The sequence below is a fragment of the Pavona decussata genome, unplaced genomic scaffold (genome assembly GCF_977016875.1).
Source record: "Pavona decussata unplaced genomic scaffold, jaPavDecu1.1 SCAFFOLD_344, whole genome shotgun sequence".
NCBI lineage: Eukaryota > Metazoa > Cnidaria > Anthozoa > Scleractinia > Agariciidae > Pavona > Pavona decussata.
In genome coordinates, this window is record NW_028145729.1 from 50,611 (window position 1) to 73,536 (window position 22,926).

The following is a 22,926-nucleotide window of genomic DNA, read 5'->3' on the forward strand; positions in this document are numbered from 1 at the left end:
TCATGATTGGCTTTCATATGTTTGGCTAACCTGCATGCATTTGTCAATTTGACAAACTTTGGCCAACTTTTTTTTTTTACATTTTCCAAAATAATCTAATCCGCCAACATGGCAGACTTCCATGTGTTTAGCTTATTACTCGGGCCGTAAGGCCACTTATGACCAGAAATGCAGGGTCTTTGGCATGACGAAATATCCTTAAATTCGCCATATTGGCCGAATTTTGGTCTTTGGCGAAATATCGTCCAATTCGCCATATTTGAGAACGGCTGTTTCAATTGGGAACGGCTCAGCCGGAAATTTCGGCTTTGGAACGGCTTTGATTCAGACGTCGAATTTTTCACGAGCCAAACCTAATGCATAATTATTATAACGTATTTCAAATACAGTCTCTCGTAGAGGAAAAGACAACCGCTGACATTTCGATTGGTTTTGCTTCAAGTAAATTAAGTTCGGCTATTATGTTCGGCGTCTGAATCAAAAAGCGGGATTTTCATGATTTGGGCCGACCTCGATTTAAGTTAAGTTCGGTTCATGAAAAGTTCGGCGTCTGACCTGGGCATTACCCAACATATTTCATCCAGAAGAGTTCTTTGCACATTCCCGTCACTAATTATTTGACCGCAGTGAAATAATGATACATCTGGATAAAATTCAAGATATGCTTACTCCATCACTTTATCTGTGTATTTTATCTGTGACTGAAAAATATGGTTGTCCAAAAATAGAGCAACTATTGTACATGTTTGTCATGGAAAAAAACATGAAGGATTGTTGCGCGGGATGTCTGAGGCACACCGCTTTGAGGTTTCGGTGGAATTCCTTCTCTTTTTTTTTTTTTTTTTTTTTTTTTCTATTTCTTCATCTTAGGCAAAGCTTGCAATTTCTTTTAATTTATTTATTATTCTAAACCTTGTTTCAAACCATGTTCTCCCGTAGAAAGGATATTTTGTCCTCTATTGTTCTAATTATCTTCAGTATTAACCGCCCAATCATAATCATTAACTGTGCGTATATTTGTAGGTCTTCGTGGGGTCTAGAAACGAAGGCTTTTGTCCTGCGCGACAAAGATCTTTCAAACTGGCGGCCATGTTGTTTACGCCTCAGACTCTAATATGCCTTTTTTCAGAAAAAAATAAAACCCTTTTGAAACGGTAAATCGAAAAAAAAAACCCTAACTTGTAAGAAATACTTCACAGTTTCAACGGTGGAAATTCGAGAGTTCACGGCGAAGAAATTACGCTTTGAGGAGCAGATTGTAATATCTCAAGGCGAAGATACAGCTGAAATCATCACTGGCGTTGCAGACTTGGTCAAAAATGTTTCAGTGCTGCTAGGAATCCACCTCCCAAAAACCGAAAGGTTTGATCGCAATTTAACTAAAATACTTTTTTGATTGATTACCTGTATTCCCAATATTTTAAGCGGAAGTTTTGAAAAACGTGCACGGGTCAAAAGTATATTTGTTTCAAATTTGACTTGCAATTCTTTCAAATCGTATGGGTAAACGAAATTTGTACGCGTGTGCTTTTCCAACTAATTAAACACTTATTTAAATTAATTTTCCACTCAGAAAAGCTTTTTTATCTTTTTTTTTTTTTTTCTAGATCTGTGTATTTTCACTGATGAAACGTGTTGACTAAGCAATCTTAAGTGATGGATCATGTAATTAACTTTGTAGTGTATGTAAAAGAGTTAAGTTGAACCATGAAGGGAGGGGCAGATTGGGATTGTGGATAGCCATGCATTTAAACTTGAAGCTTACAACTGAACGACCAAAACACCCCGTGTGAACGCCTTCAGGTGTCTTGTTGAATTGGTTTCAATAACATCTTTTTTAACTTCAAATTGTAAATTGGACTATGATTTTTCAAGACATATGCACCGATATTCCTTAGTATGACTTTCTGTTGACCAGAAAGAAAAATAGGTTTATAGATGAGGGTTGTGCCAAATAATTCTCCTCTTTGATGCTAAGTCAAGACTACTCCATTTTACTAAGAAATTGAAAACTGCAAGGGACATATGTAGGTTAACAATGGTCACGTGGTTTTCTTTATTACAAACAGCTTATGAGGAGCTAGCAAAGCTTATCAGCATTTCCTGTTCCCGGCTTTATAATGACGGCTAGTTGGGAGAAAATGTATTCCGTATTGGGTAGAGTCGAAAAGCTACGGAGCCCAATGCGGAACATATTTTCTCCCAACTAGCCGTCATTATAAAGCCGTAATGCCGTCTCAAAATCGAGCTTTAGTATTTTATCGCGATACAAACATTTTGTTGGAAAGAGAGAGAGAGAGAGAGAGAGAGAGAGAGAGAGAGAGAGAGAGAGAGAGAGAGAGAGAGAGAGAGAGAGAGAGAGAGAGAGAGAGAGAGAGAGAGAGAGAGAGAGAGAGAGAGAGAGAGATATGAATAAAGTACAAATCGTGCGCTGATTGAAAGAGAAATTCTTTCTTCAGTCAAACTGTAGCCATGGTCATACCCGAACGCGAAATTTTTCTCGGGGCGGGTTATTTGGATTTTTTGCTTTAATTTTTACGTCAAAATTAATAAAATGCAAAAATTTAAAGTCCATAAAGTACCAACCATTAATGAAATAGACGAGCTAGTAGGTTTAAACATTTTACCAGCAATTTTATTGAAAATTTGTTACTGCCGCGAGATAAACAACAGTGATGATAAACCTCACAGCCAGAAGCAAGAATAAAAAAAGCAAGCATACTTAGTAACCAAAACGAAAAAAGGCCTTTGTAATCCTAGGTTTAGATGCCGTGGAGATTTAAAAATTTAAAATAAACCAAGCGGCGATAAACACTGTAAAAATTACCGAGTTTGCCGTTCGGCGCTTGCGCTAACTACGATAGGAAGATTAAATTCACAGACCTGAACCATGAAAGACAACGCAGGAGAGCTCTTGAAGCACTTTTTCTAGAGATAAGAGACACCGCAAAAGATACCTTCGATTCCGATAAACGTAATGATTAAAAGTTATGTAAATTGAAAAGTAGATAAAATACCCAATTCAAGAAGGAATGAAATATAGCACTTGGCTTTGTTTTCCTCGACAGCTGACTTGACTTGAGTTTACAACTTTTCACCGGAAAAGAAAGAAAAAAAGATAAAAAAGCGGAAAGCAAAACAATTTTGCAAACCATTTTCTTTGAGAAACGCGACCACGAATGCACATGAAAGCTGACTGGTAGCCGTGGAAAAAAAGGGTGCGAAAATATTAGCCTCGTTTTGGGCATCTACCTGTGAAAGTGACAGAATGGAGGGAAACCGTCGATGCCATTAACAAAACTCATTATACTTTCAAAAGTCACATACGATTTTGATTTTTATGTTTTTTACTTGATAAACCGCAGAACAGGAGACATTCAACGAAGTTGTATGAGTAGATAATGTCCCTAAAAATACCTCCAACCTGCGACCTTCGAGTCGCTCTTTCATTGGACTTAATGTAGCTCAAAAATTCCGACCTGGTCGACCAAGAACCGACGCACTAAAGTATCACAAATAATCTAAAGAAAAGAGCAAGGCAGGAGTAAGATAATACAATAAGAGGTTTATTCTATGAGCTGCGCACACCTTTCTCTTTAAGGAAACAAGGGAAGCCGACTCAATTCCTATCTCTTTAACTAGTTTCTTTGTTAAAGAGGATATCGTTTCTGGCTCAATTCTCCAATTATAACTCGATTTAGTTTATCTTTCGCCACAGCTTTGAAACTGGACGATTAGCTTTCTTTCTGAAGGATCAAGAGCAAAGCAAAATGTCATAGTACCAAGAAATCTAACTTAAAATGACATAGAGCTGTTATTATTTCATAAGAGACTATGAAATTGACAGCTATCAGTAAGCTGGTTGATAGAGCCAGCTTTATGGGATGAAAAAAAAATAATACAAAAACAAGGAAAGGAAAGAAAGAAAGAAAGATGAAATAGAAACGATCTAAAATAAAATCGTTTTTCTCTGTCATATCGTTAAAAAGAAATTTTATGGATTGCCAGAAGAAACTGGAGGTAATAGTTTTTTTTTTAATATTCACCGAAGTGGAGGTGAATATCACATCATTTTCACCGACACTGAGGTGAATTATTGTTTTAGAATATACCACACAAGCTGATTAACTAGCTGACCAAAAAATAATTTTATTTCTGACAATATACCAACAAGTGGTTTAAGCAATAGGAGACTTTTTCCGTCTTTACATAGCCTCATCTAGACACGAGGGGGGTTGGGAGACTTCGAGACAGTTATGCAAACCCAAGATGCAGTCGAGGGTTTGCATAACTTTCGAGAATTCTCCCGACTCCCCGAGTGTTTAGATGAGGCTATGTAAACACGGGAAAAAAGTCCTCTATTGCTTTTATAAAATATTTCTAAAAAATAATTTGACAAATGAAGGAAAATTTTGTTTAGTTATTTCTTGATTGAAATAGATGTTCTCAGTACACGCTCTGGACAATGATATTTGTTACCAGCCAATGAAAACGGGCATCTGACAACACATGAACCAATCAAAATTTGCGTTATAAAAGTTAAAACCAAGTTGAAATTTGTGGCAAGCGTCAGCGAGCTCCGTGTGGATGACGGCGATTTCAGCTTTGAATTCTCGTAAATCTTACAGAAAAATACCGAACATTCGGTGAAAACTAGAAGAAATGTTCAAAATATACGATTCTGTAAGGGAAAAACTTCAAGATGTGGAATTTATTTAAGCTGAAAATGAATGTCACTATGCATGGTCGCTCTTGAAAGTTACGTGAACTTGCCCGATGTGGCTACCTGAGATGGCTGAGAAGTCGAATCGCTCATCGTGCCTTGTGAAGTTTTGCTTCCTAGGAATCATAGCACAAGCAGCGGATCCATACTGTGAAGTTGTTGCTGGTAATAGTAATCGTAACAGTAGATTATTACGCTGAGAAAGTCTCAGAGAAAATACATTTTATACAGAATTGATAGCCAAAACACGGCAACCGGCCGTACAAAGTTTGATTTAAAACATTTATAGTCTGTAGCATATAGTTTGGTTTTCGCTTTCGTGTTCATTTTTTGAATAACGAATGTCCTTTAGAGAATGTTATTGTGGTACTCGGATGCAAATATTACCTTGAAAAATGTTTACTGCGTATTTGTTGCATATTTTGTCGTCTTCACTTGAGCTCGGTCGACGAGGTCGTCTAGCGAGGAAGGCATACGCTGTGGTTCTTCTTTCTTTTGCTTTTTTTCCCTCGGGATCAGGGGGAGGAGATAGGCAAACCACGATCAAAATTTTGGGAAATTTTTCTCCATTTCCTCAACAGTTTTACTTGAAATTAGTTTGCAAGTCTTACGAAAGCTTTGAATGTTTTCAAATTGCGCCGCTAGACACAGAAAGCGTGACGTCAAAACCGTGTTTACATACTCTCATCTAAACACACCTATCGACCAATGAGAGCGCACCTACTATCTCAAATATTTTATAAATGAAATTCTAAAATCTCGCGCGCCACGCGGTAAGCGATTTCTTATTGTAGAAAGTTCCGTCTCGCTTTCTTGCAGACAAATAAAACTTTTCGCGACATTTGTTTAGTTCTTAAAGTGTCATTTCTTTAACTTTTCTGTAAAACTCGCCTTGCTGTTGAAACCATACTGAAAAAAATTTAGATGTTTCATTGTCTTCATTTTAATTTTAATGCTATGCAGTTTTCGTATGCAAGGGATTGTATTTTTTTTTTTTTTTTTAGCCTTAGAATATGAGGTAGCCTCCAACGCAGACGTTCTTAGGGGTTCGTCACGCGTTCCCGCCCCACGAACGACTGCTGAAACGGACAGCCACTTCCGTTCGTCGGCAAATTGCTTTTGTCTGAACACACCAATCAGCATTGACTCATTATGACAAGTAAAGCCAATCACATACTGCGAAACAATGAAAAAAAAAAAACAACCGTGGAGATATTTTCAACCCCGCTTCCGGACGCGCATATACGATTGAAATTTTTCTTTCCACAACACCCTTTGCATTTTCTTCAGTGATTTCACTGAGAGAAGCGGCAAGAATTCCAAGATTTGCCAGTTTGTCTACCCGGTCTTTCATAAGATTTACAAGCGGCGAAACCACAACAACAATCAGTGACCAGCAGCTTCAAGAATTGAAATAAACAAACGATAAAGCTTGATAAATAAGTGACTTTCCATAACCAGTTGGAAGGTTTACGAACACATCAGTTTTCGTCTGCGCAAATTGCACTATGACTTCTCTTTGATACGCATTCAACTCCCTTATACCAAACGTTTGGCACACATGACCGAAAACCACATTTAAGTCCGCCATCCTGTCTCGGGTAATATTTTTAATATCAAACACGAGTTTACCCAAAGTCGGGAAACGGCTCCTAATTGGACCGCAGTCGACGAACGGAAGTGGCTGTTCGTTTCAGGGGCAGGAACGCGTGACGAACCACTAAGAACGTCTGCGTGTGAGGCTAAATATGAGGTTGAGAAGATCAAATAACTTACCATTTAATGCCGTCAAACCAAACTTTATTGCCATTCATGTATTTTATTTTTAACAGCCGCCTTCTTTATCGAATAATTTCCTCTTAAGTAACCGTGGCGAAACTGAAAGCCATCTTGTTTCTCTTTGGCTGCTCGAGGGTAAATAGTACTTGGCTAATCACCTCCGAGCTAGTCAGTCAGCGCACGAAAACTTTTATTCACTTGTGTGGTATATGTGTAAATTTCGCAGATCTGCAACATCAGTTACAACTTACGCTCAGTAGTTTGTATTGTCGAAGGGAAGGAGATTGGATTTTTATGATTGATTGATAGTGCATCGATATAATCTTTCAGTTGCACGAGGAGAATAATCGCTGGCGCCAAGGCTATTAACGACTTATACTTTTTAAAGTCTGTTTGGAAAGCCTTAATCGCCTTAGAGATTCTGAAAATGTTTCTTAACACTCTAAAACTAAGTACCTTTTGTTTTTGAAGGGGCAAATATAAACATCTCGTTAAACATTCGAAATAAAGTCTGACTCGGCTTGCATTTTCGTAACTCAAGCCGGCCGGTTAATGTCACTGTTCCTCAGGACGTAAAGCAACGATGCGATATGCTCTGAAGGAGTGCGGGAAATACTAAACTTAACTTATCTCCCTAGCACTGAGAGCTGAATGCTAGACAGTACGTGCTGGATCATACAAGAGTATTGGTTAGCAGGTAATAAACAAAACCAAAGACGCAAACAAGCTTGAAGGAAGTCGCTGAGACGACTTAACCGCACCACACAAAAGTGATTATTGAAAAGTAGGAAATGTAGCCAACCCTTCTCCAATTGGCAGTTTGAGAGGGAAAATGTTTTGATAGATTGATGGCAAATACCGACTTCACTGCGTAACACTGAGAACTGCAAAGTGCACTTTGAACAGCTTGTCTGGACGTTTACTGCTGAATGTCTACTGACTAAATTAGTAGTCTAAGCTGTACTATACAGTAGCTTGGCTTTACACGTTTACTTATAAATGAATGGCTATGAATGGGGCCTTAATTCTTTCGGCCACAGCAAATAAATGTTATAACAAAGAACTAAGCCATAAAAAATGTTGTGAGGTAAAGCTACATCGAAACCCAGTATTAAATTTGATGACCTTGGAAGCTTGGCTAGAGGGTAACTCCACTGATAACAACGCGCCGTGAATCGCTCACTGAGAATGAGTAGCTGATGAGAGTCGCGTTCCATTAACAATATTTTACTGTTCTGTCAGCAAAATCTACTTTAACTCGGGAAATAATATTCCGTTTCCTAAAACGTTCTGAGACTTAAGTTTTCAGTTATCTGAGCAGTTTATAGCTGACACAAATACAAATTTAAAAGGCAACCAAACGACGTGCATGGAAAACATAGGAGACAACCTCTTAAGTGTTCTCGCTGGGCGCCATGTTTGATCCCTTTAAAGTATTTTATTGGACCGTCTTGTATATTTGTAATGTATGCATATTGCTTTTCTCGCGCTTTCTAATTGATGCATGCGTAGCCTCGTTTGCAGCTTTGTTTGGATGTTGTGTAAGTTCCGTTAGTTCTTTACAGTTGATGTAAATCGAGAGACGAGATGAAAGCTTACAGGGTTAATCAGGGACATTTTAAAACAATATTTTTCTTCACAATTACTTAATTTTCGGAAACGGTAGCCACTATGCTGTTTCAAAGATCCAGCCGATAATTTGTAAATGTATTTATTCTGACTATTTCCCCCCTTTAAAACGTATTCCAAACTAAAAGGAAATTATTCTTATAAACAAGGTGACAGCCGCTTAGCGTGCATGCTTGTAAATACGACTTAAACTGGAGCCATTTTCACTCAGTATTAAATTTGCTGACCTTGGAAGCTTGGCTAGAGAGTAACTCCACTGATAACAACGCGCCGTGAATCGCTCACTGAGAATGAGTAGCTGATGAGAGTCGCGTTCCATTAACAATATTTTACTGTTCTGTCTGCAAAATCTACTTTAACTCGGGAAATAATATTCCGTTTCCGAAAACGTTCTGAGGCTTAAGTTTTTAGCTATCTGAGCAGTTTACAGTTGACACAAATACGAATTTAAAAGGCAACTAAACCACGTGCATGAAAAACATAGGAGACAACCTCTTAAGTGTTCTCGCTGGGCGCCATGTTTGATCCCTTTAATGTATTTTATTGGACCGTCTTGTATATTTGTAATGTATGCATATTGCTTTTCTCGCGCTTTCTAATTGATGCATGCGTAGCCTCGTTTGCAGCTTTGTTTGGATGTTGTGTTAGTTCCGTTAGTTCTTTACAGTTGATGTGAATCGAGAGACGAGATGAAAGCTTACAGGGTTAACCAGGGACTTTTTAAAACAGTATTTTTATTCACCATTATTTTATTTTAGGAAACGGTAGCCACTGTGCTGTTTCAAAGATCCAGCCGATAATTTGCAAAGGTTTTTTATCTGACTATTTTTCCCCTTTAAAACGTATTTCAAACTAAAAGGAAATTAATCTTATAAACAAGTTGACAGCCGCTTAGCGTGCATGCTCGTAAATACGACTTAAACTGGAGCCATTTTCTTATGTCTACAAACATCATTTTATGTCGACAATCTCGTTTTATTTTGAGATATAAACTTTTAAAGAACAGCTTTAGAGTCTTCCATATTTCACACTTTGTGTTGAGACATCCCATCAAAGTACTGTTTCTTTTATTTCTTGAGTAAAACAATTTTGATTAACCACATATAACACATAATATGATAAATACAATACAAACCCTATTTACAATACTTACAATGATTACTGTTCTAACAATATATATATACGGTACATGTTATATTTGCAACTAATAATACTTACAATGCTCACAATTCAATATACTTACAGTTGCGAAACAGTTTTATATGTGTTTTATTTCTTTAAGTTTATATGGAGCTATCGACAGACAGTGTCTGCATTGTCGGTTTCAAAGACAACTTTAATTTGTTTATTAGGGCGCTTTCCTTTATCGGCTGCATTTCTCGAATCGTCGGTAGGTTTTTGAGGTAATGGTTATCGCTTATTTTCAACCAATAAAATGCATGCATAAAATTACCGATACGTGTAAATGATTGGATCGATGGCGCAATAAAGCAAACCTTCATAAAGATAAGTTGAGACTAGTGAACAACTAAACGTTGGAGAACTACTAAGAGGCTACACCAAGTGAAAGGTAAGCGCTGTTGCGAACTAGTTGGCTGAGTTGCAATTATATTTCTCTTCCCTCATCCTTAGAGAGTTAATCTTTCGAAGAGCACCGTCGTTTGGGAAAAACGCATTATCGCGATAGCTAGCAGAAGTTATTTAGTCAAATACACGTAAGGCAACGTGTGATCGAAAGTAACTTTTCAGCGCTCATTCGCTATTGTGATTCAAACATCTTCAACAAAAACATACGGGAAGCAAGTCACATGCGAACGGAGCGTCAGAGGACTGAAAGGACGACCGTACCTCGTATAGGTTACCTGGTTCTACCCATGTGATGTACCATGCGGTAAAATTTTTCAGCGTTCTTGTTTCCTTTTGAAGAAATCGCCCGAGAAGCTTTGGGAAGCGAAGCAACAAATGAATCTATATTGACTCAATTCATCATTAACGCATGATATCTAAGGGCTGGATCGGATTAAAACTCTTGATGACCGAACAATTTCTGCATTGACTCATAAAAAGTCATTTTAAAAAGGCGGACATCAAAGCACATTGGTGCGATATGAGAACAAAAAAGTCTAATTCTTGTACATGTATAAATTTGTAAGAAACAGCCATTAGTGAAATCACTTTTAAGTTCTGGAAGAAAGCGCACTCTTCGAGAATCTCAGTCGCTGAATACGAAATATCTTTAACCAAGAAATCGCGAGAACAAAGCTTAATCGGAAATCCCAGTATTTTATCTTGTAGCTTGTTCTTACACGAGGTGGTAATGCTCTTTTCAGAAACTTGCTGCACGCCGAATCGTTTGGAATATCTGAGATACACCTTTGACCGTTTACAACGCCCACTCATCGAATACCAATTGGTTTGGATGTCCATGTGGTTGAATCTCTGTTAAGACACGTTACTTTTATGCTAGTGAATTTTACATATTATGGAATCGAAAGAAGAAGACTGATTACCGCCGGTTTAGTTAGGCTCACGTTTTATAGCCGTTTCCCTTCGGTTCGATTTTTATACTAAACGTTTCATTCTGATGTCGAGAATCTGGATAATTAAAATCATATTAGCCGCCTTTAAGAAGTCACACCCAAATCCTCCTTTTGATTTGTATTTTGTAAGTATTCACGAGTAAGGCTATGTCTAAATTATGCTGGGTAGCATTTTATTATGGCGTTGTAAAAAATACACCGACCTTTTGTGAACAGAAGTGGCCCAAAAACCGCCGTCATCTTTCTACTGGAATCCAAACCTCGCTCCTTGTTGTTGACTTCCATTTTGGTTCGATTCTCTGTTCACACTACTCAAGAAAATGTCACGAAAACCTATCCGATATGATGTGATGATTCAATTTCAAGACCAAAGAAGCGCAGCATCGCTCCGGTACAAAACTCGATCCGAAATCGGCCGGGCGTTTTGTGTGTAAAGGAAAGCGCTATCCGATATGTTTTGGTGCAGGTACAAAAGCTATCCGGTGTATTGTAGACATGAGCTGAGGGAACGTATTTCCAATTGAGAATGATTTTGATTACATGGCATCAAAAGCCCTGAGTCATACCCACTCTGGGTAGAATTACTTTGTAAGGTCCATTCAAGTTGCTTAATTAAAGCCGTGCCACCAATTACGTGTTAAGAGTAAGTGTGCTCTTTTCAGAATATTCCGGAATTGGAGTACACACAATTTGCCTTTATTTTCTAATTTTTTCGGGCAAATTCGTTTTTTTTTTGGAATGAACAGAACATGAATGAACTCATTTAATACAGTTTAGCTTAGAACAAGAGGAATCGCTGCTTTCTTTTGGGAAGGTTTTTAGGTAAAGGGGAATTGACGGAATTACGTTCTTTCTGGGAACTGATATTCTGCAAATTCGGTTATTCCTGAACTGATGTAAGAATATCCGGAATTGTGGCGAGTGAAATAATGCGCTCTGTGTCTCAACTCTTCGGTGCATATTTACCACTCAGTTACAAGGTCAACCTATCAGTACTTTTCTGCATTGATCTTTGGTTTTCAATATTAAACAAAATAAAAGAAGGATGTGGATCTTTTTGGGGGGTTTAATTTAAACGCTTGTGATATTCAAACAGTTAAGGTCTCCAAAGTTGACATAGTAGCGTAAAACCAGTTGAAACTGGGAGCAGACCCATCAGTTCACCTCACGCGCCCTTTTAGTGCGTCTCTTGTTTGAATCTCCTGTTCTTAAAAAACAAAAACAAAAAAACAACAACAAAAAACAAACAAACAAACTCAAATGCAATGACATGATTTTACCGAAAGAAAACACCTGTTCAATTTCAAGATCATTGTCAAGTAGTTTTTGAAGCTTGTCTCAAGACGTCTGACACATGCCTAAAATGCAAGGATAACATCGATGATAAATTATCTAGTCACCTCGACGACACTAAGAAAGTCCCATAATTGTTCACAGTATCGATGAACAGAGAGATGTTGCGCATATTCTTTAGTTATACTTATTAAATAATTTCTAGGAAAACAAAACCAATGTAAATATGAGTTATACTTTAATTTTCAAGCAAAATAAATTATGTCCTAATAAACCAAGTCTAATCCTAATCGTTGCATAATTTGGCTCGAAATTTATCTCTCTAGATTCGTGTTGATCGTCAACTGTTCATCGATTCACCATGAAGGCCATTTTCCTTGTTATTGTTGCTTTTCTGATTGTGTCCACCACTGCACGATCTTATCGTAAAGGTAGGTATTACAAAATACAGAAAATGCAAAGGATGAGTAGACTCATCTACAGTGATCACGACCAATCGCAAGAGAGGATCCAGGGGCGACCCCTCCTGCCCCTTTCAAAGCTGAACCGTCCCCTTTTTAGTCTTCCGAATAAGTGTTTTCATGTCAAAAAGAGAAAGACTCCAATTTGATCCAGTGCTTTAGATTTTAGAAGGTAAATTTTGCTTCCAAAACCTCTAACTTTATAAGTGAATAACATTTTATGAAACATTTGTTTTCTGAGTTAAAACACATGCGCCATGTTGCTGATAAAATTTTCATTGTGCATAGCACTTAACACAGGGAACAATGCATGGAATAAAGTCACTGTAATTGCCCGTTCCGGAATTCAAATGAACTCTGGGAATAAGTTTTTAAATTTTCATTTAATTAGAAATTGGAGTCTATCACAAAAAAGATTGCATTAAAATTAGTCAGAGTTTCTGTCTTTCGATTTCAAACATGTAGGAGGCTTTCAAGTCGGAAAAATTAGAGACTTTGTATGGATTTGGGGAACGCCATCTCAGAATTAGAGACATTTATGTGGATTTTGGGCGACCTTTGACAAGTAAAAGTCTGGTGACTACGCAATGAAGCATAACCAAACTTGGTAAACTTACTAATTTTGTCTATGATCTTTCTGGTGATGGTTTTCTCTTAATTTCTTCGTACGACGCAATTTAAACAACGTGCAAAATAGGGCCCAGCTCCTTTATAAACTTCGGAACGGACATTTGTGAAAAGAAATCAGATGGATCAGTTTGTATTTGTAGAATACTGATAAACAGTCTACATGTTTTTTTGGTATACATGAGTAGTCCGGGCTCGAAATCACGACTTTGGAAAGGATGCTGATGTGCAACTATTTGATGGAGAAAAGTCTTCTAACTTTCCTCAAGAGCTTCCTTATCTGCAAGATGCTACGGAGGAGTTGGGGGAAGGCAATGACAAACGTTATTTCTGCGCCATGTGCCCCCACTGTCATTTCTGTGGCAAGTAAGTGTCACAGATTTAAAATATGCAGCCAAGGCCTAGGGCAAACATCGAATCTAAGTCGCGTCGAATTTATTAAAAATAGGTTTGACAAAGAGTCGACTTAATTCCAGCGTGGAAGCAAACGTCGAACCTGCGTCGACCCTAATTCACAAGTTGCACCTCATGAAAAACGGGAATTCGTGCTAATTTAGGGAGCTTAACCAACGACGACGACGACGGCAACAAGAACGCCGCAAAACAATAGGTTTAATGAGGAAAAACAATCGCTCTGCACGTGCGTTTTACATTTTGGTACATTTCTTTGCCGTCCTCTGCAAAACAGCAACGTGAGATGACCACATTCAAGGTTTTGTGGACAACGTGAACGCACAACAGTAAATTTTTCATTTTCTTTCTTAACTTGAGCGCCACTCCTACCAATTTGGTTCCTGGATAGTTCGCCAATTCTGTATAAGTTGATCGAGTTGAAATAATCTCAAAGTAGCGAAAAAAAAATAAAAAAAGATATATTTTCGGGTGATGTTATCGTTGCCGTTGCCGTCGACGTTGCTTAAGATCCCTATTTACTCGTTGCGCGGCTAGTTATTACTAGGACTTGCTAGCGAAATTCCGAAATACAATGTTCGTCGGGCCTTTCTTTGGCAATTTTAATGCGAAAAGTAGAAAGAGAAGACTAAACACCAAGCATTTATCGCAAATAGGCAATTCGCATCTCAATCATTTATATTTAGTGTTCATGACACTCCATTGTCAGCATTGACTTTCGATAGCTCGCCATTCCTGGTCGTGAAATTATCTTTGTACAGCGCATGCCCCTCAGGAGGGGGAGGGAAGGGGGGATGGCGTTTGACAGATGGGATAGTCAGTATTTTTTTGAATCAACTATTTTGTAATTTGCATGATTTATGAATTGAGCTGAGCGCGTGTTTAGAACGGCGTTTGCTGTAACGCCGAACCACTGTCTAATTCCTCGTCTAATCTGCTTCCTACCAGTAGTCCTCTTTTGAGCTAGACGGCTCAATAGGCCAGAAATCTTCAAAAATGTTACTTTTTTAAAAATTCTCTTGTAGGCATCTTTAGTCATTGTAGTATTGAGAAACAAGTGTTTTTTTTCATTTCTCTTGCAATACAAATGTATTTTTGAGCTTTTTCTGAAGTTGGTTTGTGCAATTTGGATCGTTTCCATGGTAACTAGAGTTGTTTACGCGTTGTTTTTCGAGCAAAAGCCTGTCATATCCAGAGAAAGTTGCGTATGAGCGATTTGCATTAATTAGGGAGCCTGATGAATAGTTAGATGACACTTCATTACACGTACATGAACAAATAATCGCATTCGAACGTGTATCGCCTCTCCAATCATTATTGTTGACAACTTTCCTTGTGAAACGTTTCGAGAAAATGCCTCCAAAGCAGAAATTTAGGAGCGGTAGAAAAAAGAAAAGAAGGTTCGCAGGTAACAGGTATACTGGGCAGAAAAATACGGTGGAAAACGAAGCTTCTGTTGAACGAGAATCGGCCGAAGAACTTGAGTCCGAGACCGATGAAACCACGTGCACGCGGCGCTTGAGTACAGATGCCGCTGAAATGAAGTATATTCCAGCTTCAGTGAGAAAACTGAATGAACTTTCAGGAGAATCAGACAGCGAGGAAGATTTAAAAGGAACGGAGGGCTTTCGTTTGGTTGACATATCCGTGCTCTCCTCAGTTTTTCAGTTATTTCGTTGCCCAGCTTGCAAATATGGCCGTATCGAGTTGGAAGAAGATGACAGTGCCAAAATGGGCTTCGCTTCCCTGCTTCTGTTGAAGTGCAGAAACCATAAGTGTAAATTCTCCGAGAGATTTTATACTTCGTCAAAAATTGAAGGAAGCCAAGCATTTGAGGTAAACCGAAGAATAGTTTTGGCTACATGAAACATTGGTATTGGCCATCAAGCTCTTGTGAAGTTTACTGGTGTGATGAATATGCCCACGCCAATGAATGAAAACTCATACAGAGACCATGTTGCTGCTGTGAAGAGTGCTGCACAGGTAGTTTGTGAAAAAAGTATGAGAAATGCTGTGGAGGAGGTGAAGACCTTTTATGAACCAGCTGATGATGGAATTTTTGATATTGGAGTTTCAGGGGATGGGACTTGGAGGAAGAGAGGCTATTCATCCTCTTATGGAGTGGTTACTGCTCTGTCTACCATCACTGGTAAAGCCCTTGATGTGGAAGTCATGTCAAAGACCTGCAAAGAATGCACTGTGTGGAGGGGTAAGGAGGGTAGCCAAGAATTCCAGGACTGGTGGGAAGGACATCAGCATCTCTGTGAGGCTAATCACCTGGGTACATCAGGATCAATGGATGCCACTGGTCTATTAGCAATTTACCAACGCTCAGTGGAGGATTACTCAGTTCGATATACTGAATTTTTAGGAGATGGCGATAGCAAGGCCCACAAACTTATTGTAGAGGAAGCTGTGTAAGTCATCAAGCTGGAATGTGTTGGCCATGTACAAAAACGAATGGGCTCGCGCCTTCGCTCACTGAAAAAAAGGCTGGGTCAAACACGCCTTGATGATGGCAAATCAATTGGTGGTACTGGACGGCTTACCAAAAACACAATTGACAAGCTTCAAGTGTACTATGGGAGAGCCATCAGAAACAACACCCATGACATTCAACAGATGCAAAATGCCGTCATGGCTATTTGACATCATTCACAGTCAACAGATGACAATCCTGACCATGACCTGTGCCCCCCTGGTGAGGATTCCTGGTGTGGCTACCAAAGGGATTTAGCCCTGGGAACCTCTGATTATGAGCATAGCCACAGTCTTCCCAGGGCTGTTGCTGATGCGATTTATCCCATCTTTGAAGATCTGAGTGACGAAAACCTCCTCACACGTTGTCTTCATGGAGGCACTCAAAATCAAAACGAGTCCATCAATGCACTCATCTGGCAACGGGCAACAAAGGAAACCCATTCAGGCTTGAACACACTTCAACTGGCTGTTAATCTAGCAGTTTCACACTTCAATGATGGTGCAGGTTCCATCATTTTGGTCCTTCAGGAGTTAGGAATCAGCCCAGGAGTGCACTGTAAGAATGCCTGCCAAAAACTTGACCATGACAGACTACGCCACGCTCGCAGAAAGAGCACGGAGCATTCAAAGAAACGACGACGAGACATAAGAAACTGGAAGAAAGGCTATACTGACACTTTGGAGGCTCTTGAAGGGCCACACTATGAACCTGGAGCCTTTTGAGACTGACTTGTGACTTCTTAGCTTTTAACTTTAATTTTCTCAAATTCCGTACTTTAGATGAATTTGGGCACAGGAAGCACAATATCTCAAAAAGTATTTGGAGTAAGTCAATGAAATTTTCACAGAAGTTTAAGTATCAGCAGAGCTGTGCAATGAACTAAGATCACTTGGTTTGGAACAATCTGGCCTGATTTATTGATATTTTATCCGGAAGACATTAAGTGATTTTTTTTCACTTTCTTTGCGAGTTTGTAATTCGAAAGTGTTTGATGATGAATTGATGATTCTAGTTCATTGCACAGCTCTGGTCATCAGTCAAATGTGTGCCAAATTTCAACTGTCCACTATGAACCAGAGTGGAGATATTGTGTTTGCCAATATGCCATTTATTGGACTTGCGGAAATGGGTGTGGCTCTTTGAAGGGGTGTGGTTCATCTGGAATGTAAGGAATGTACCAACAACTTGATGGAAATAATTTCTTAAAGCCTTGTTAGTGTTTTGACTTAAATAAGAGGCCATGTGTGACAGGCAAAATGATTACAAAATTGTTGTCAAAATTGCCATTTTTAGACTATCAGGCATGGACTAAGGGTTGTATATTTTTGAGCTTTGCTTGAGGAGGTGACAGTCTTTGGCTATAAAAAGTAGGTCTTAAGGATGATTTCTATCCGGGCAAGGTGAAATTTTCCGGAAGTTTTGTCCCAGCTAAAGACTTTTTGTGGTGGGAAACAAAGCGCTAAACCTCCCCTTTTAAAATGATGATTTCAACACCCGGGATATAAAGTGATAAGGTCAAAACACGAGCAAGAGTTGGCAAGCATTTTCTCTTCAAAAAGCGTGAGTTTGAAAAGCTATTCGATTATTTTTTCGCCCTTATAACTGTAGCGTTGTTAGGCTGGTGATCGATTAGTCGAGAAGTGCGATTTGGCGTCGGATTTCCGGCTCGAGCGCAACAAACACTCTCCAGATGTTCGATCGGCGTCATTCGCGTTTCACGATGAATCTAGAATGAAGACGAAAATTTAATCTAAAACGCTGTCCTACCTCCGATGAAGCCGATTCTGCTGTAGAAAGCTAGACTTGAGCGCTAAGAGACCTGGTTTTAGGTGAGATTTAAGATGATTTGGCGCCGTTAATAATTGCCAAATGATACACATGTTTTGTCCGAATTCAGGTCATGTTTGACTCAGGTGTCAATTGTCTAATTGCAAAGAAAAGCCTCTCTTTTCTCTTGCACAGTATTCTCTGGCCTTACTTTCTTGTGATGAATCGTAACTGAAGTCTTGTTAATGACTAGCATATTCTTTCAGCCTAGAAAGTCTCAAAATGTGCTCAATTTCTGTAGCCACCTTTTGGAAAGTCAGATATATATGTGGTTACTTATAACTTCTCTCTATATATATACATATATATATACTTGTATTCTGGGTAGAATGTGTTTCGTAGAGCGCTCAATTCGTTTGGTTGAAGAGCAATGTATAATTCTTGACAGAAGTTCAGGCTTCAGGTGTTTTCATCGTTTATTGCGACAATACTGTTTCGTATGGTTCGAAGTTATCGGACCACACTCATCAGGCAATTTTTAACGACTGACATTGCTCTTCAACCAAATTTTTCATTCTTTTACAGGTGATGTCATAAAGCACTGAACATGAAGAGGAATTAGTTTGCTATCGGGCACTAATCACGACTAGCTGTGAAGACCGTTTAAGATTAAATTAAGGATTTTACTAGTGTAAGCTAAAGTGGGATGACATTAAAAGCACGTAAACGAAAAAAAAATTGACTGATTAGACCGTGTGATTTTCTTAACAACTTGCTTGGGCTACGTCAACGACATTTATTATATGGCTGGCTCCGCGAACAAGCAAGATGACCCAAATCCTGCGCTGTGATTGGCTACCCCAGCGGGCAAGATGGAGCTATCCTGCCCGCTCGGGATTACCCGTTGCTCGTCCGCTTGGCAACGAAAATTCAATCCGGAGCAACAATGAGCTGCAATGCAATCTTTTCTTCAATTTTCCGTTTTTCTAAAGAAAAATGCTCACTAAAATGTTCGGTAAACTGTCAACATCTACCTAAAGGAAAGAAAAGAGAATGGAATCATCCTGATGTTGTGTTGATGTGTTTGTTTTTGAACAAACACTGAGCTTAATAACAATTAGGTTTTTTTGTTTTACGTTGTCAAACTACAAAAAGAAAAAAAAAGAGAGATATATACGTTACAATATTTTACAGGTACAGCTCACTACAGCAATTGCGAAAGGTACAAGAAAATCACTAAAACCACTCACAATTCTGGTAACCTTCTCTTCTGACTTTATGAAGCGAGGAACGTATACCAATTTATCCTTTTAAAAAAGTATGCGTGACACGTAAAACACGTATCTTTTAACACGTATTTATTAATCCTTTTACAAAGTCCCAACTTTTTCGTCAAAAATATGTGCATTATGCAAAACACCAAAAGCCCTTGCAAAGATATCCTTTTACCGCAAAAATATCTTTGTACTAAGAGTTTCCTGTACAATGTCGAGATGAGCCTAACGTAAAAAATAAATGCGCAATAACAAACAGAGGCAGCTTGGCAGAGTGTTCTATTACAGTGGTGTCAGTAAGAACTCGAAATCGTCATCATATAGTTATCAACCGCGCAAAATTACCTTTAAATTAATAGGCACCGTCCTAAAAAAAAATCAACTTTTCTCAGGCTATTCCGAGATGGGCAGAATGCATGCGCAGAAGGAAAAGGAAGTACCGTCTATAACTGATAAATGTTTACTCCTACAGTCATTTCACACTTGTATATCATCTCAGGCCAAATGTCCAGAAACAAACGCCCAAAATGTACCAAAAAATCGTTCGAAAGTTTTCCGTTCGAAGTTTATCTTCCGCAAATTGTAAGTCGGCGTAATTGTAACCCCAAGGAAGATTTGTGTTGGAAACTGAATTTGTTATTCATATATTTCAGTTATTCTAGCCAGTTTGTTTATTTTTCGCCACCTCCGTCATTAGGATCAGTAGACAATCAGTCTGCCGTGCGGTCTATGTTTTGCATTTGAAATAATTTGCCGATCAAGGTCAGGTCTACAAGAGATCCGGCACTCATCGGTTTGTCTTGCCGATTTAAATTGTAGTCATGGTGAAGCTTGGCAAGATTTTTTAATTTACGTGTTCGTTGTATTTGTTTGCTTGACGGTGGGTAATAAAATTAATAAGAATTTAAAGATTATTAAAATGGACGCTGTGTTTTAAGAAACGGTTTCAACCAACGTTTTGGCAATGCTGCCCTCTTCAGGGTAAAAAACTACTCAGAAGAATGCAGCATTGTCAAAACTATCAGTTTTTTTTACCCTGAAGAAGGCAGTATTGTCAAAACTATCAGTTTTTTTACCCTGAAGAAGGCAGTATTGCCAAAACGTTGGTTGACACTCTCTTAACAGCGGCGATTTCATAATCTTTAAATTGTCATTAATTAACTACACTGCGCAGTGTTTCAATCTTTATTACACAGGAAAATAAAATTCACTTTCACTACGATAGCTTTCGTCGGAATCCATTGTTTTTAGCATGAAAATTTCAATAATACCAATGGAAGCAAGGCCAAAACGCTTAAGACAGACGGCAACTTCTCTCAGTCCTTCGCTGACTTGTTAGCATTCTTGATTACCGTGACCGTGGTCAAGATAAAGGCCGTTGCCGCAACCAATCAATTTTCAGGATACAGCCGCTCACGGACAGAGGAAAACATAGTGTACGGCATGCCCAGGTCTTCTGCATTGACGCCCCCTTTATATGAAATTACTTTTAAAAGTCTTAATAATGGTAAAAAAAATGACAAAGAGTATTATTGACTGTGAAGTAGATTAGCTAGGTTCGCTCCAATCCAAACTGCCATCAATGTCACTCAATGCGTTTCATATAATTGATGTCGCAAGACATGTGTCAATGTAGAATTGTGATGAGTACACATGAGCGGGGGAAAATTGGTAGTGTATGATAAACAGCCTCACAGGTGAACTAATAAATGATATGAGTATAAACGAGTACAAAATATTCATCAACGCAGAATGTAATAGCCTTTTGTTTTCACCTACAATTGGCGCGGACGTTTTGTAAAACTCCTAGGAATGGATAACTTTACAGGACATGCAAACGTGTCAAACAACACAAACATGTTCGACCAAGCAAACAGAGCTTCTCAGAGCTTCGAACTTGCTGCATTTTTTTCCGCTTTGAACATTTTTCTTTCCTTCACCGCATCTCTGGGTAATACTCTCATCCTGGTCGCCCTTCATAAAGTGTCTTCCATTCATCCACCAACAAAACTGTTGTTTCGATGTCTGGCAGTCACTGATCTTTGCGTCGGTCTTATTTCACAACCCCTTTATGTCATCAGACTCCTGGACGTATACGCCGCTAAGATGACTGTGTACCAGAGCATAACGCACTACGTTAGAGAAATAAACAGAGCTTTAACTTTCGCTTTGTGTGGAATATCCGTGCTCACATCGACGGCCATAAGTGTGGACAGGTTTATTGCCTTAAAAATGGGCGTAAGATACAGACAAGTGGTAAGTTTAAGGCGCGTTCGTACGGCTATAACATGTTTTTGGCTTATTGGTATTTCGGTTGGGCTGTGGAATTGTTTTTGGAGCGTTCGCATCGCCTACACAACAGCTGTTATTTTTGCCGTACTTTCTGTGGTCATCTCCGTATTCTTTTACACGAAGATCTATCTCAGACTGCGACGACATAAAAGTCAAGTTGAACATGTTCACCAAGGACAACCCAACAGAAAAGGAAATCCTTTAATCATAACCCAGTACAAGAAGACTGTCTATAGCATAGCGTGGGTACAGCTTGCAATGGTTGTATGCTATGTTCCGTTTATTATTTCTGCTATAATTATTAAGATGAAAGGATGGATGGGTGTGAGCGTAGACATTGTTTGGTCATCTGCAGTGACTCTCTTTTTCTTAAACTCGTCTCTAAACCCGATTCTTTATTGGTGGAAGATCACAGAAGTAAGACAAGCAGTAAGAGACACAGTTAAACAGCTCTGCTGTTCGTCGAATTAGGCTGGACATCATTGCACTGTTGTTACAACAAACAAACGCAGCAAGTAGTTATACTCATAGCTCAGAGCTGGATATATATATAAAATACACGATACAGCTTTAACAATCCAAGGTGTCGGTTCAGTAGCCATTCAAAACTAACTTGTTGCAAGTTAGTCAAATAATACGATGTATGTAATAAGGTGCAGTGAAATCATAATTGCGAAATACAATTGGCCTTGCCTATTTTAAACATTTTTTTTCTTTTCCTGTCAAAAAGGCAACTGGCTTAACGCATTTTAAAATCCGATAATGAATGCAACTTGCGTGCGTGTGCCTGCGCATAAACTACATTGTACATGTTTAATTCTATAGTACAATTTTTTCCCTTATTTTCAGCCGCAATTAAGGTCTTCTGTTTAAATATTTGTTGCAGATCATTCTCATAGGGATTGGTTAATAACTTGAAATAAATACCTAATGTTGAAAATTTACTCACGAATTTTGAATACTTAAAATAAGTCGCGAAGTTGTTGTTTTCGAGTCTAAAGGTGGATTTCCACTGTCGCGTAAATTTTACGTGCGTACAGAAGTACATTTAAATGGTTTTTCATACGTAAACAAAACAAGAAGCGACGTATGAACGGCTTGCGTAAACATAAAAAGTTGAGCGCTGTTCAACTTTTTACGTTTACGCACGCGGCTCATACATCGCTTCTTATCTTATTTACGTGCGGAAAGCCAGCTAAATCTATGTCTGTACGCACGTAAAATTTACACGACAGTGGAAATCCACCTTAAGTGATCACTTCCATGGGAAAGGGAAAATCGCCTTCAAAACACTGTGTTTAACTCCAGAAGCTTTATATTACTATTACTACTTTTGACAGCAATTTTAGAAAGAAATCTTGAGGAATAAAAGGGAAAGAAAAACAGCTGCAAGGGTGACAGAAAATTTGAACAGCGCAATGGGACATCGAAGACGACTGATAGCTGTCTGGCTCGATTTGCAAACTAGGAGAAGCTAAAAACATTAAAAAAGCCAAACATGAAATTTTGTTAGCAATCGAGCTGAAAAAAGTCTTGTAAGCAAGGACTTTTATTATTATTATTTTGATTGGCATTTTGAAGGTATTTCAGGAACACGTGTTGTTCAAGACTCGTTTGGCTGTCAAAGTCATTTAATTTGCCACAAGGT

General features: G+C 38.7%; 1 protein-coding gene, 1 long non-coding RNA gene and 1 pseudogene across 2 annotated transcripts; all 3 read left to right on the forward strand.

Moving 5' to 3' along the window:
* Positions 1–9,572: 9,572 nt before the first annotated feature.
* Positions 9,573–18,458, forward strand: LOC146453195 (uncharacterized). Its single transcript, XR_014859550.1, has 4 exons — positions 9,573–9,701; positions 12,291–12,395; positions 13,241–13,424; positions 18,298–18,458. It is a non-coding gene; the product is annotated as an uncharacterized LOC146453195 (long non-coding RNA).
* Positions 15,375–16,700, forward strand: LOC146453196 (uncharacterized; annotated as a pseudogene).
* Positions 18,459–20,784: 2,326 nt separating the features above from the next.
* LOC146453197 (melanocortin receptor 4-like) lies at positions 20,785–22,072 on the forward strand. Its single transcript, XM_085096908.1, has one exon. The coding sequence runs from the start codon at positions 20,799–20,801 to the stop codon at positions 21,747–21,749; it is 951 nt and encodes a 316-aa protein (XP_084953034.1). The 5' UTR covers positions 20,785–20,798; the 3' UTR covers positions 21,750–22,072.
* Positions 22,073–22,926: the final 854 nt, after the last annotated feature.